The sequence below is a fragment of the Neophocaena asiaeorientalis genome, unplaced genomic scaffold (genome assembly GCF_003031525.2).
Source record: "Neophocaena asiaeorientalis asiaeorientalis breed wild unplaced genomic scaffold, Neophocaena_asiaeorientalis_V1.1 scaffold138, whole genome shotgun sequence".
NCBI lineage: Eukaryota > Metazoa > Chordata > Mammalia > Artiodactyla > Phocoenidae > Neophocaena > Neophocaena asiaeorientalis.
Window position 1 is genome coordinate 5,034,806 of NW_020172632.1, and position 14,834 is coordinate 5,049,639.

At 37.1% G+C, this 14,834-nt stretch overlaps 1 protein-coding gene across 5 annotated transcripts in view; it reads right to left on the reverse strand.

The window, feature by feature from the left end:
- The window catches only part of TUT4 (terminal uridylyl transferase 4), a 135,218-nt gene that overhangs the window by 60,742 nt on the left and 59,642 nt on the right, over nucleotides 1–14,834 (reverse strand). For all 5 annotated transcript variants that reach the window (XM_024739266.1, XM_024739265.1, XM_024739264.1 and 2 more), the window contains exons 6-7: nucleotides 2,370–2,547; nucleotides 494–582 (exon numbers count right to left, since the gene is read on the reverse strand). In XM_024739266.1, the coding sequence (XP_024595034.1) occupies nucleotides 494–582; nucleotides 2,370–2,547 (267 nt within the window). The remainder of the gene's footprint in view (nucleotides 1–493; nucleotides 583–2,369; nucleotides 2,548–14,834) is intronic.

The following is a 14,834-nucleotide window of genomic DNA, read 5'->3' on the forward strand; positions in this document are numbered from 1 at the left end:
AAAAAAAAAAAAAAAAAAAAAGTACCTATAATGTACCAGGCACTATACAAAACATACTTGGTATATATATCACCTTATTTAATATTGAAGTTATTATTCCTATCTTGGAAATTAGAAACTGAGGCTCAAGAAGGTCAAGTAACTTGCTCATTGCAGCCAAGATTTGAACATCTACAGATGTATGATTTCAAAATTCTTTCCTCTTTCTATACTGCTTACCATAAGCAATAACTGTTCAACACGTTCAAATACAAGCATTTTCCTTTTTTTGACCACCTTCCTCTTCTTTTTTTTTTTCTCCCTTATTTTCTTTAATTCCACCTATGTCTGACAACTAAAAAGTACTTTCCAAAAGCACTGTTAAATCATGATGGTAACATTCTACAAGCCAGAGTTTTATATTCTCCTATATCTTCTCTAAAAAGATAACCAATAAACAATACCAAGTACTAATTAAGAACCATACAGAAAAGGGTCTTGTCTAATTACTTACCTTGGGAGGAAATTTTATATCTATATTAACATCACTACTTTTCAGAGCAAACTTAGTCAGAGACGAGCCATACAACCTAAGTGAACACTCTGGAAATGAAGGAAAAATATCATACCATGAAACAGCATGCAAATATGAGAACTTTAAAAAACAGTGATAGGAAAACTGCATATATTTCAATTCTGTGTCTTCCAATTCTAATACAGCAATTATAGAAGAATAATATCCTTTTCTAACTGATCTACAAAATAATAAAAATGTTTCTCAGTTATAGGGTTCAGGAAGAGAGAAATAACTCATTCAAGTTCAGTGTTTAAACAAAATTTTAGTAGTAATTCATTTAGGAATAACTAGAAGTATGTTTCACATTTAATATGTAACAGTAAAGAATGTACTAACCTAGCTATAGCTACTGTCACAAACTACATATTTTTTTAGATATTTATATTTACTTAAGAAATAGCTCTTTAAATGAGGAAGGGATCACAGACATTCAGCCAATGCTCTTTAAAAACACAAAGTGAAGCCAAGTCAATTGATACTGCAGACCCAAAACCAAAAAAACCTCTGGTTTTCAAGAGCTCACAGAACAAAATAAATAGGAATAATAACATGCTACCTACATCTTTTGCAAACTATCAAATATGTTATTTCAAAAATCATAATACGGGACTTCCCTGGTGGCGCAGTGGTTGGGAGTCCGCCTGCTGATGCAGGGGACGCGGGTTCGTGCCCCGGTCCGGGAAGATCCCACATGCCGCGGAGCGGCTGGGCCCGTGAGCCATGGCTGCTGAGCCTGCACGTCCGGAGCCTGTGCTCCGCAACGGGAGAGGCCACAACAGTGAGAGGCCCGCGTACCGCAAAAAACAAAAACAAAAACAAAAAAAATCATAATACGGTAAATTTTTAAATGATCTCAGCAGAGGGCAAGTTGAAAAATAACATGATTGGGACTGATCATGGGATGTTTAGTATGTTAGGAAGTGTTAAGTTTGTACTCAGTTGAATTTATAAAAGTCTACTTTTCAAGTTCACAAAATGTCTGAAAGTCATCCAAGTCATTAAAATCATAAATATTTCACTTCTATTCTTATAATAATAAGTAAATTATTCCTATGTATAATTTAAATTAGTATCAATGTGTTTTAGATAGAAAACTACATTATAGAAATAATAAAGAAAAATTAAAATTTCAAATTCTTTCTTATAAATCTCACAATGGCTTGATATAAAATTATAATTTATCAACCGTCTAAAATCCCTTCGGTGGTAAGAAACAAGTCTTACTTAATATCCATTTACTTAAATTCAGTATTAATGCAAAAAGATGATGAGGGCTAAGCAAATAATCTATACATAAATGTCTACAATAAATCTGACCCAACTCCCCCTTGTGCCAAAAACATAAGCTTTCTGTAAAGAAAGATCAAGAGTCAAAAAAAGAAATTAAAGTGTAAATTTTACCTCTAACTTCCTTAAAGTAAATTAATTTTCCCCACTATCAAGCAATAGGAATTTTATTCAGTAACTAGTTCAACTGTATATACTGAAATAAATATGACTAAAATGTCCATTCAGAAGTCAATGATACTGAAAATTTAATATAAAATATAATATTCAAGCACTAAGCAATTAATCTTGTATCTGACATTTTAAAAATCTTTTTTTCTTATTACAAAAATTATGCTGTGCCGTAATTCTCCATTTTCCTTTTCTGAAATATCTTCCCCCCAAAAGTCATTTACAAATAATTAATCTACTGTTAAGATGGAGAAAAAAAGAGAAAGAAAAACATTAAGAATTTACCCTAAGTTCAAGAGGAAGCAAGAGGAAGAGTTGTGTCATTTTAAAAATTAAGTATAAAATGAAGCTGTACCTGGTAAAAATGCTGTTATAACCTTTGACATTTCCTCCACAATTTCCTGACGAACTCTGAGGTCATCATCTGTTATTCCTTGTTCTTTTGATAATTCAATAACTGCAACACTTAAAGCAGCCAAGTGGGCAAGGGAAGGAGGTGGCAGAGAACGAAGCTCACTTTCTTCCTGTTTTTCCTATTAGTGTGACGTTTAACAACAACAATATAAAAAAAGATTTCTATTTTAATGTCCTCGTATTTAGGAGAGAAGGACATAATCAACATATATGCACCTTCTATTGCCAGATTTGAGAAACCTAGGATATGGAACTGAACAAAAGAGACAGAGATCCCTGCCTTTGTGAAGCAGGATTGAAAGAATGAGAGGTGCTGTGGGGGAGGTTGCTATTAAACATTTAAAAAATAAAACCTGTTTTACCTTACCGTGTGCATAAATTCTGAAATGCTACATCAAAGCCAAGATTCCATAAGTAACAACATTTAGCTGATCATTTTGTTGCAGCCAAGAGACGCTGTCTTAGATATAGCAGAAGGTCTTGAATGTCTCTGATTGGCATGTACAGTACCAGATTAAATGTTCACAGGAAAACATCCTAAACAATATGGCCATGTATTTGATACACTGCCTCCCATTTAAAACTGATTTCGCTGTTATTTTATACAAAACTAGGCAAAATGTTAAAAAAAAAAAAAGCCTCTATTCTGCTGAAAGTTTGAAAGCCAATTTAAAGCAAGGAGCTGAAGAGGGACTATATTATATATGCACAATGATTTTTTAGATTAATTGATTACTCTGATTTTAAAAACTACATGCTAACTGCAAAAGCTACATGAATTATAAGAAAAGAAGAAAATCACCCACCAGCTCACATCCTACTATTCCATACATTTTTCAACATAACAGACCATACCATTTCTTTAATATTATAACAAAAACATTTTCTATTATCACATTTCAGTCAAAAAACAATCTCTTATTTTTTTTGAGATATGGAGCTCCCAAAAAAATAATCAAAAGTAGTTTATTTTTCCCCCTCCCCCACTCAATATAGTAAAACAAAGACTTTGGTCTATTCCTAATTCTATTCTTTGTTACCATATTCAGTCTTAATGTAAATCAAGTTTACCTATGGTACAGAATAATCAAACACAAGAAGTAAGACAACCTTGTTTTTATAAGTTTCTGAGATCATTTCTGCAACCTTAACTATAAACTACATCTTAGATGAGCATCTAAGTTTTCAGGACTACTTTCTTTTTAGGATTTGTTCAAGGTATTAAAAGCAATATACTTAATGAAAAAATGATACAAAATTAACATGCAACAAAATTATCTTTATTTCTAGATTGAAAATAAGAGGATAAAAGACAGTGAACACTCTTTTATCTATGCTATCCCGCATGCTGCAATAAGAGCCTGCATGCTGCGACTAAAGATCCCGCATGCTGCAACAATCCTGCTTGCCACAACTAAGACCTGGCGCAGCCAAATAAATAAAAATAAATATTTTTTTTGGAAAAATAAGCCTATTCTACCTCTTTTAGGATACTGTTCCATCAAACATTCTCATTTATATCCTCGTATCATTGATCATCCTGTCAACCTGATATCTTCATATATCCTCTGTCATAAATATGATCAATTAAATCCCTACGCTTCTGTAACTTACATTCTAGTTAGAGAAAATAGACAACAGATAAATAAATATATATTATGATGTCAGGTAGTGTTATTAAGAAAAATAAAACAGGGTAAGAGGCTACAGACTGTTGGGAAGACGGTATTATTTTAGAATAGAGTAGACAAAGAAAGCCGCTCTAAACAGGTGAAGAGACCTGAAAGTGAAGAAGAGAGACATTTAAATTTCTGGAGGAAGAGCATTCAAGACACAGAAAACAGTAAATGCGAAAACTCAGAGGCAAAAAAGTACCTAATCTTATTTAAAGAGAGCAATATTTCTGGGGCTAAGTAACGAAGTGGTGACTGTGAAACATGATGAAACTGAAAAGTTAACTAGAAGCCAAATATTGTATAACCTCATGAAACTTGATAAGGGCTTAGAATTTTATTTTAAGTTGCGAAGCTACTGATGGGCTATAAGTAGGAAGGAACATCATATACTTTATTTATTTATTTATTTATTTTTATTTTTGTGGTACGCGGGCCTCTCACTGTTGTGGCCTCTCCCGTTGTGGAGCACAGGCTCCGGACGCGCAGGCTCAGCGGCCACGGCTCACGGGCCCAGCCGCTCCGCGGCATGTGGGATCTTCCCGGACCGGGGCACGAACCCGTGTCCCCTGCATCAGAAGGAGGACTCTCAACCACTGCGCCACCAGGGAAGCCCTATCATATATTTTAAAAGAACAATTCTGGCTACTGAATGAAGAAGACTGGGTGAGGGGGTGGGGCAGGGCAAGAAGTGAGATAAATTGGAAATAGTCCAGGTGAGAGATAGAAAACCCTTAAGCGTCTAAAAACAAATGTTAAAACTAATGAACAAAAAATTAAATACAAAGAAAACATACTAAAAGCAGCAAGGGAAAAACAACAAGTAACACACAGGGAATCCCCATAAGGTTAACAGCTGATTTTTCAGCAGAAACTACAGATAGCTTAGTGGGAAGCAGCCGCATAGCACAGGGTGATCAGCTTAGTGTTTTGTGACCACCTAGAGGGGTGGGATAGGAAGGGTGGGAGGGAGGGAGACGCAAGAGGGAAGAGATATGGGAACATATGTATATGTATAACTGATTCACTTTGTTATAAAGCACAAACTAACACACCACTGTAAAGCAATTATACTCCAATAAAGATGTAAAAAAAAAAACTAATGAACAAATTCAGAAAACTAGCAGGATACAAATCAGCACACAAAAATCATTTGCATTTCAATACACTAACAATGAACAACCTGAAATAAAATAATTCCCCTTAAAATAGCATCAAAAAGAATAAAAGATTTAAGAATTAACCAAGAAGATGAAAGAGGTACAGTGAAAAAGACAAAACATGGCTTAAAGAAATTAAAGACGACATGAATAAAGAGAAAGATATTCCATGTTCATGGATTGGCAGACTTAATATTGTTAAGATGTCAACAGTATCCAAAGCAATCTACATATTCAATGCAATCCCTATCAATACCCTAATGACTTTTTCTTTTGCAGAAATAGGAAAAAAGATCCTAAAATTCACCTGGACTCTCAAGGGACCCCAAATAGCCAAAACAATCTTGAACAAGAGGAACAAAGCTAGGAGACTAACATTTCCTGATTTCAAAACTTACTACAAAGCCACAGTAACCAAAACAGTATGGCAGCGGCATAAATATAGACACAGAGGCCAATAAAATACAATAAGAGAGCCCAGAAATAGATGTTCATATATAAGGTCAAATGATTTTTAATAAAAATGTCAAGAACATTCAATGGGAAAGAACTTCCTTTTCAAAACATGGTGCTAGGAAAGCTGGATATCCACATGTAATGTGGATCCTTGTCTTACACCACATACAAAAATTAACTCAAAATGGATCAAAGATCTAAACATAAGAGCAAAATTATAAAAGTCTTAGAAGAAAACAAAAGAGAAAAGCTTCATGACCTTGGATTTGGAAATGATTTTTTGGATATTAAACAAAAACACAGGAAACAAAAGAAAAAACAGACAAATTGGACTTCACGAAAATTAAAACCTTTTGTGTATCAAACAACACTACTAATAGTGTAAAAATTAAAACCTTTTGTGTATCAAACAACACTACTAAAAGTGTAATGGAATAAAAATTTGCAAGTCATGTGTATGATACAGAATTAATATCCAGAACATATGAAGAACTCTTAAACTACAAGAAAATAACCCAATTCAAAAGTGGTCACAGGACTTAAATACACATTTCTCCAAAGAAGATATATGAATGGACAATAAGCACATGAAAAGGTGCTCAACATCACTAATCATTAGGAAAATGCAAATCAAAAGCACAATGATATATGACTAGGATGATTATTATCAAAACAACAACAACAACAGAAAAAACAACAACAAGATTTTGTGGATATGAAGAAATTGAACCCTTGTGTATCACTGGTGGGAACGTAAAATGGTACAGCCTCTGCAGAAAACAGCATGGCAGGTCCTCAGAAAATTAAACATAAATTTACCATTTGACTCAGCAATTCCACTTCTGGGTATATACACAAAAGAAATGAAAGTAAAGATTCAAACAAGTATTTCTACACCAATGTTCACAATAGCAAAAAGTAAAAACAACCCAGACATCCATCCATGGATGAATGGACACACAAAACATGGTATATACTACATAGAATGGAATATTATTCAACATTAAAAAGGAAAGAAATTCTGACACGTACTGTACTACAATATGGTTGAAGCTTAAAGACGTTACGCTAAGTGAAATAAGCAGAATAGGACAAATATATAATTCCACTTATATGCGGCACCTACAATAGTCAAATACAGAGACAGAAAGTAGAGCGGTGGTTACCAGGAGCAAGGGTGAGAGAGAAATGAGGAGTTATTGTTTAATGGATACAGGGTTTCAATATAAGTTAATGAAAAAGTTCTGGAAATGGATATTGCAGATCATTGTACAACAATGTGACTGTACTTAATGTCACTGAACTGTACACTTAAAGATGGTTAAAATGGTAAATATTATGTCATATATATTTTACCACAATAAAAAAATTGTTTTAAACCTTCAATGGCACCAATAGGATAATGCACCACCTTCTTAACATGGAATATACAGCAATTTAGTTTCAGCATGCCTTTTTAGGCCCTCCTCCAACCATTCCCTCCCCATAACATCTGGGGCAGATATCCATAGTTAAATAGTCAGCAGCTTCCAAAGACTATATGTGATATTGGGTCTCCACATCATTACTCACATCATGACACTCTTTCTTGTATCCATCTGGTGAAACTCTAATCCCTGAAGTTGTAATTTAAAGGTCAAATATTCAGTGAAGGCTTCTTAATGTCTTTCCCTTTCCAACATAATGAAATGCTCCCTTTAATTCATGATTAATAACATGCTATGCATTCCATCACTTTACTTTCTGAGGTAATCACTTATTCTCCTCCTTTTAAACACTGCCTCATCTACTGGCTTGTGTTTTCAACAAGTAAGCACTCACTACCTCTATAATAACAGCAACAACAACCACCACTTATTGAGTACCCACTATGGGCTTGGCATTGTGCCAGGGGCTTTAGAGCTATTATGTCACTTAAGTCTTAAAATACACCTCCTTAGGGAGCTATCATCAAAATCATTTTATAGGGGGCAGAGTCAAGATGGCATACTAGCAGAGCACGGATTCACATCTCCTCACAACTAGGGCACTTACCAGGCACCAGTGTGGGACCACGGACACCTAAGGGAACAGGGCGAACCCCCAGCGACTAGGTAGGATGTGGGGCATGGGGGGAGTGATGGGGGAGGAGAAGTAGAGGTGGGATGGGACTGGTGCCCCTGAGGGGCAGCTGGGGGAGGGGAAGGGATCCCATGCCAGAAGGAGGATATTGGGGAACCACTGGGAGGGCAGAGGATCAAAAGGGAACGTGGTCAGTCAGGTTTCCCCTGCCCACCTGAGCCCCCAGGAACCTGCTGAGACTCTGGGCCTGATCCTCTGCACACTGAGGCCCCCTCCAGCAGAGCGGGTCCTGAGGGAGTGGGAGAGAGGGAAGGGGGAGCAAAAGTAAAGGCCAGACCTCTGGGACCAGCACCCCTGAGGGGTGGCTGGGGGAGGGGAGGAGCTCCTACACCCAGAGGGAACCACCCATGGTTAGGGGTCCAGCGGCAACAGTGGAGACCCTGGGGAAGATGGTGGGGAGGAGCATGAAGGAACGCAAAAGAACTGGGCCAGCACTTTCCCCGTCCACTTAGGCACCCCAGGCCTAAACCTCTGCCCTGGAAGCCTCCTTCCTGCCGCTCAGAGCCCAAGCCCTGCCCCTACACCCCCATCCAGGTCCCTACCTCTACATTCGGAGACACCCTCCAATGCACTGGGCCTAAACCCCACCCATACACCCTCACTCAGGGCCCTACCTCCAAACTCCGGAACTCCACACTCCAGAGGCCCTCCTTTCCAGGTGCTGCCCCTCCCCTTCAATGCCCAGATCCTAAGCAGAGGTCCTGGGCCACGCTTGCATAAGCCCCGTTCAAGCATCACCCACCCGACCCGCCTAGGTCCCTGCCTCAATTCCACCCCCGCCTAAACCCTGCCCCCATAGCCAAGGCTTCTTTTTTTTTTTTCCTCTTTTAGATTGGGGTTCTGTTTTACCTTGTTGATTCACTGTTCTTGATTCTTCTATATTTTTATATTTCCTAATAAATCTTTTATTTTTCAAATTTTATTTTATTCTTTATACTTTGTTATTTTTCTCCCCTTTTGGCTAGTTCCCCTCTCTTTATTTTCTTTTTCTTTTTTCTGCTGTGGTTTTATTTTACCTTGTTGCAGTTGTTTCAATTAGTTTTATTTTTTCCTAATGTATTTTTTATCTTTCTAATTTTATTTTTGTATTCTTTGATATTGTACTGCCTTTTTTTTTTTTTTTTTAACCACACCACGAAGCTTGGAAGATCTTGGTTCCAAGGCCGGAGGTCAGGCTCAAGTTCCGGTGGTGGGAGCTCTGAGACCAAACCACTGGACTAAGAGAGAACCTCAGACCTCAGGGAATATTAATCAGAGTGAGGCCTCCTGTAGGTCCTCATCTCACCACCAAGGTCCAGCTCTACCCAACTGCCTGAAAACTCCAGTGTTGGACGTTTCAGGCCAAACAACCAGGAAGACAGGAATACGGCATCACCCATCAAAAAGAGGAAAAAAAAAATTTAACGACAGAAAAATACGTTACACATGAAGGAGCAAGGTAAAAATCTACAAGACCAAATAAATGAAAATGAAATAGGCAACCTACCTGAAAAAGAATTAAGAGTAATGATAGTAAAGATGATCTAAAATCCCAGAAACAGAATGGAGAAATACAAGAAACATTTAACAAGGATCTAGAAGAAGTAAAGAGGAAACAAACAGTGATGAACAACACAATCACTGAAATTAAAAATACTCTAGAAGGAATCAAGAGCAGAATAACTGAGGCAGAAGAACGGATAAGTGACCTGGAAGATAAAATGGTGGAAATAACTGCCAGAGAGCAGAATGAAGAAAAAACAATGAAAAGAATTGAGGCCAATCTCAGAGACCTCTGGTACAACACTGAACACACCAACATTCGAATTATAGGGGTCCCAGAAGAAGAAGAGAAAAAGAAAGGGGCTCAGAAAATATTTGAAGAGATTATAGTCAAAAACTTCCTCAACAAGGGAAAGGAAATAGTCAATCAAGTCCAGGAAACACAGAGAGTACCATACAGGATAAACCCAAAGAGAAACACGCCGAGACACATATTAATGAAACTATCAAAAATTAAATACAAATATTAAAAACATCAAGGGAAAAGCAACAAATAACATACAAGGAAATCCCCATAAGGTTAAGAGCTGATTTTTCAGCAGAAACTCTGCAAGCCAGAAGGGAGTGTCAGAACATATTTAAAGTGATGAAAGGGAAAAACCTACAACCAAGATTACTCTACCCAGCAAGGATCTCATTCAGCTTCGATGGAAAAATTAAAACCTTTACAGATAAACAAAAGTTAAGAGAATTCAACACTACCAAACCAGCTTTACAACAAATGCTAAAGGAACTTCTCTAGGCAGGAAACACAAGAGAAGGAAAAGACTTACAATAACAAACCCAAAACAATTAAGAAAATGGTAATAGGAACATACATATTGATAATTACCTTAAATGTAAATGGATTAAATGCTCCCACCAAAAGACATAGACTGGCTGAATGGATACAAAAACAAGACCTGTATATATGCTGTCTACAAGAGACCCACTTCAGACCTAGGGACACATACAGACTGAAAGTGAGGGGATGGAAAAAGATATTCCATGCAAATAGAATTCAAAAGAAGGCTGGAGTAGTAATCCTCATACCAGACAAAATAGACTTTAAAATAAAGACTATTACAAGAGACAAAGAAGGACACTACATAATGATCAACGGATCAATCCAAGAAGAAGATATAACAATTGTAAATATTTATGCACCCAACATAGGAGCACCTCAATACATAAGGCAAATACTAACAGCCATAAAAGGGGAAATCGACAGTAACACATTCATAGTAGGGGACTTTAACACCCCACTTTCACCAATGGACAGATCATCCAAAATGAAAATAAATAAGGAAACACAAGCTTTAAATGATACATTAAACAAAATGGACTTAATTGATATTTATAGGACATTCCATCCAAAAACAACAGAATACACTTTCTTCTCAAGTGCTCAGGGAACATTCTCCAGGATAAACCATATTTTGGATCATAAATCAAGCCTTCGTAAACTTAAGAAAATTGAAATCATATCAAGTATCTTTTCTGACCACAATGCTATAAGACTAGATATCAATTACAGGGAAAAAAATGTAAAAAATACAAACACATGGAGGCTAAACAGTACACTACTAAATAACCTAGAGATCACTGAAGAAATCAAAGAGGAAACCAAAAAATACCTAGAAACAAATAACAGTGAAAACACAACAACCAAAAACCTATGGGATGAAGCAAAAGCAGTCCTAAGAGGGAAGTTTATAGCTATACAATCCTACCTCAAGAAACAAGACATATCACAAACAAACAATCTAACCTTACACCTAAAGCAATTAGAGAAAGAAGAACAAAAAAACCCCAAAGTTAGCAGAAGGAAAGAAATCATAGAGATCAGATCAGAAATAAATGAAAAAGAAATGAAGGAAACAATAGCAAATATCAATAAAACTAAAAGCTGGTTCTTTGAGAAGATAAACAAAATTAATAAACCATTAGCCAAACTCATCAAGAAAAAAAAGGGAGAGGACTCAAATCAATAGAATTAGCAATGAAAACGGAGAAGTAACAACTAGCACTGCAGAAACACAAAGGATCATGAGAGATTACTACAAGCAACCATATGCCAATAAAATGGACAACCTGGAAGAAATGGACAAATTCTTAGAAAAGCACAACGTCCCGAGACTGAACCAGGAAGAAATAGAAAATCACAAGCACTGAAATTGAGATCGTGATTAAAAATCGTCCAACAAACAAAAGCCCGGGACCAGATGGATTCACAGGCGATTTCTATCACACATTCAGAGAAGAGCTAACACCCATTCTTCTCAAACTCTTCCAAAATATAGCAGAGGGAGGAACACTCCACAACTCATTCTACGAGGCCACCATCACCCTGATAACAAAACCAGACAAAGACGTCACAAAGAAAGAAAACTACAGGCCAATATCACTGATGAACATAAATGCAAAAATCCTCAACAAAATACTAGCAAACAAAATCCAACAGCACATTAAAAGGATCATTCACTATGATCAAGTGGGGTTTATCCTAGGAATGCAAGGATTCATCAGTATACGCAAATCGATCAATGTGATAAACCATATAAACAAATTAAAGGAGAAAAACCATTTGATCGTCTCAACAGATGCAGGAAAAGCTTTCCACAAAATTCAACACCCATTTATGATAAAAGCCCTCCAGAAAGTAGGCATACAGGGAATTTAACATAATAAAGGCCATATATGACAAACCCACAGCCAACATCCTTCTCGAGGGTGAAAAACTGAAACCATTTCCACTAAGATCAGGAACGAGACAAGGTTGCCAACTCTCACCATTATTATTCAACATAGTTTTGGAAGTTTTAGAAAATGGCCATCATCAAAAAATCTACAGACAATAAATACTGCAAAGGGTGTGGAGAAAAGGGAACCCTCTTGCACTCTGGTGGGAATGTAAATTGATACAGCCACTATGGAGAACAGTATGGAGGTTCCTTAAAAACTACAAACAGAACTACCATATGACCCAGCAATCCCACTACTACACATATACCCTGAGAAAACCGTAATTCAAAAAGAGTAATGTACCACAATATTCATTTCAGCACTATTTACAACAGCCAGGACATGGAAGCAACCTAAGTGTCCATGGACAGATGAATGGATAAAGAAAGTGTGGCACATATATACAATGGAATATTACTCAGCCACAAAAAGAAATGAAACTGAGTTATTTGTAGTGAGGTGGATGGACCTAGAGTTGGTCATACAGAGTGAAGTCAGAAAGAGAAAAACAAATACCATATGCTAACACATACATATGGAATCTAAAAAAAAAAAAAATGGTTCTGATGAACCTAGGGACAAGACAGGAATAAAGACACAGACATAGAGAATGGACTTGAGGACACAGGGAGGGGGAAGGGTAAGCTGGGGTGAAGCGAGAGAGTAACACTGACACAGATACACTACCAAATGTAAAATAGATAGCTAGTGGGAAGCAGCTACATAGAACAGGGAGATCTGCTTGGTGCTTTGTGACCACCTAGAGGAGTGGGATAAGGAGGGTGGGAGGGAGACACAAGAGGGAGGGGATATACATATGCATATAGCTGATTCACTGTGTTATACAGCAGAAACTAACACAACATTGCAAAGCAATTATACCCAATAAAGATCTTAAAGGAAAAAAGAAAAAATAATCATTTTATAGATAAGAAAACTGAGGCTCAGGGATGTTAAATATCTTTCTAGAATCACACAGTGGAAATGAGAATTAAATCTAGGTCTAACTCCCATGTCTGTGCACTTTCCACTTCCAATGTATTAGTCAACAAATATTATGGAGCATCTAAGTGTCAGGCACTGTGCTAGGCAATGGAGATACAACAGGGAAAAAAGAATGCATATAATCCCTGCCCTCATGGAGTTTACAGTCAAGAGAGAGATAAAGATTAATTACACAATTACTGAAATTAATAAAAATTAAAGCTGTGAACCATGATGAGAGTTCTACTATGCCATATCTAAAAAAAAAAAAAGATCCTGTGTGAAACTCCAGCAATCTTCCTTACTCTTTTTTCACAACGAAGCTTACTGAAGGTTGACTCCATACACCATTCCTTTAACCTGTTCACTCAAAACTATTTCATTAGCTCTAAAACAGAAACTGCTCTTACAGGATTATCAAAAACCTCCTTATTGCCAAGTCAAACATTTTTACGTTCTTAGATTATTTTTATTTATATTATCAGACACTTTGGACTATCTTTTTAAAACTCTCCTTATTTTTGGCTTCTGTGATATCTTTCTCCATTTTTCCTATTTTTCTGATCATTTTCCAGTCTATTGGTTGCTCCTCCGCTATTAGTCCCTTAAATGTTTGTGTTGTTTGATCTTCTCTCCTTCTCACTCCCTTGGGTGATCTCACCTAAATCTATGACTTAGATATGCTGAAGATTACCAAATATGATTCTCCAGCTCCTAATATAAATTCCAGATCTTTATATTCAACTGATGGGTGAACATCTCTTCTTGAAATGTCCTACAAGTGTATCAAACTGAGTATGTTCTAAAACATTTTTCTTTTAGTATTTCCTCTAAGTTAATGGCATCAGAATCTATAATAACATCTCAAATCAGATACCTTATGATCATTTTAGACATCCTAGGCCTCTACTTCCACAATCCTATATCCTACATTGCTCTTAAAACTCTAACCTCAAGTCCATTCTCACTAACTACTACTTCATATCAAATGTCCCTCATTGCCTGACTAGACTATCATGAAAGACTAACTGGTGGGATGTCCCTGGAGGTCCAGTGGTTAAGATTCCGCGCTTCCAATGCAGGGGGCACGGGTTTGATCCTGGTCGGGGAACTAAGATCCCACATGCCACAAGGCACGGCAAAAAAAAAAAAAAAACTAACTCGTCTCCCCAACCTAGACCCTTCAAAGGCTTATTTCACACTTATTCGAGGGTGAGTAATGTTGCAAAATTACGTGTCATTAAGCTCCATAAACCTCAAAATAAAATCCAAACACTCCAACATAGTATACATATTCATTCATGATCAGGCTTTTGCCCAACTCTCCAATATCATATATTTCATCCCTCCCTTGGCCAGTTTTCTTCAGTTATGCTAAGCTACTAGTTTTTCCCTGAACACAGTCTGCCGTTTCTTGCTTCAGCAACTCTGCACATGCTGGTTTCTCTTCTGTAAAGATGTATTCTCACTTCTTTACCTGGCTAACTTTTTTTTTTTTCTTTGGCTGCCTTGGATCTTCATTGCTGCACATGGGCTTTCTCTAGTTGCGATGCGCAGGCTTCTTGTTGTCATGGCTTCTCTTCTTGTGCAGCATGGGCTCTAAGCACAGGCTTTAGTAGCTGTGGTATGCAGGCTCAGCAGCCGTGGCCCATAGGCTCTAGAGTGCAGGCTCCGTAGTTGCGGTGCACAGGCTTAGCTGCTCCGTGGCATGTGGGATCTTCCTGGACCAGGGCTCAAACCCGTGTC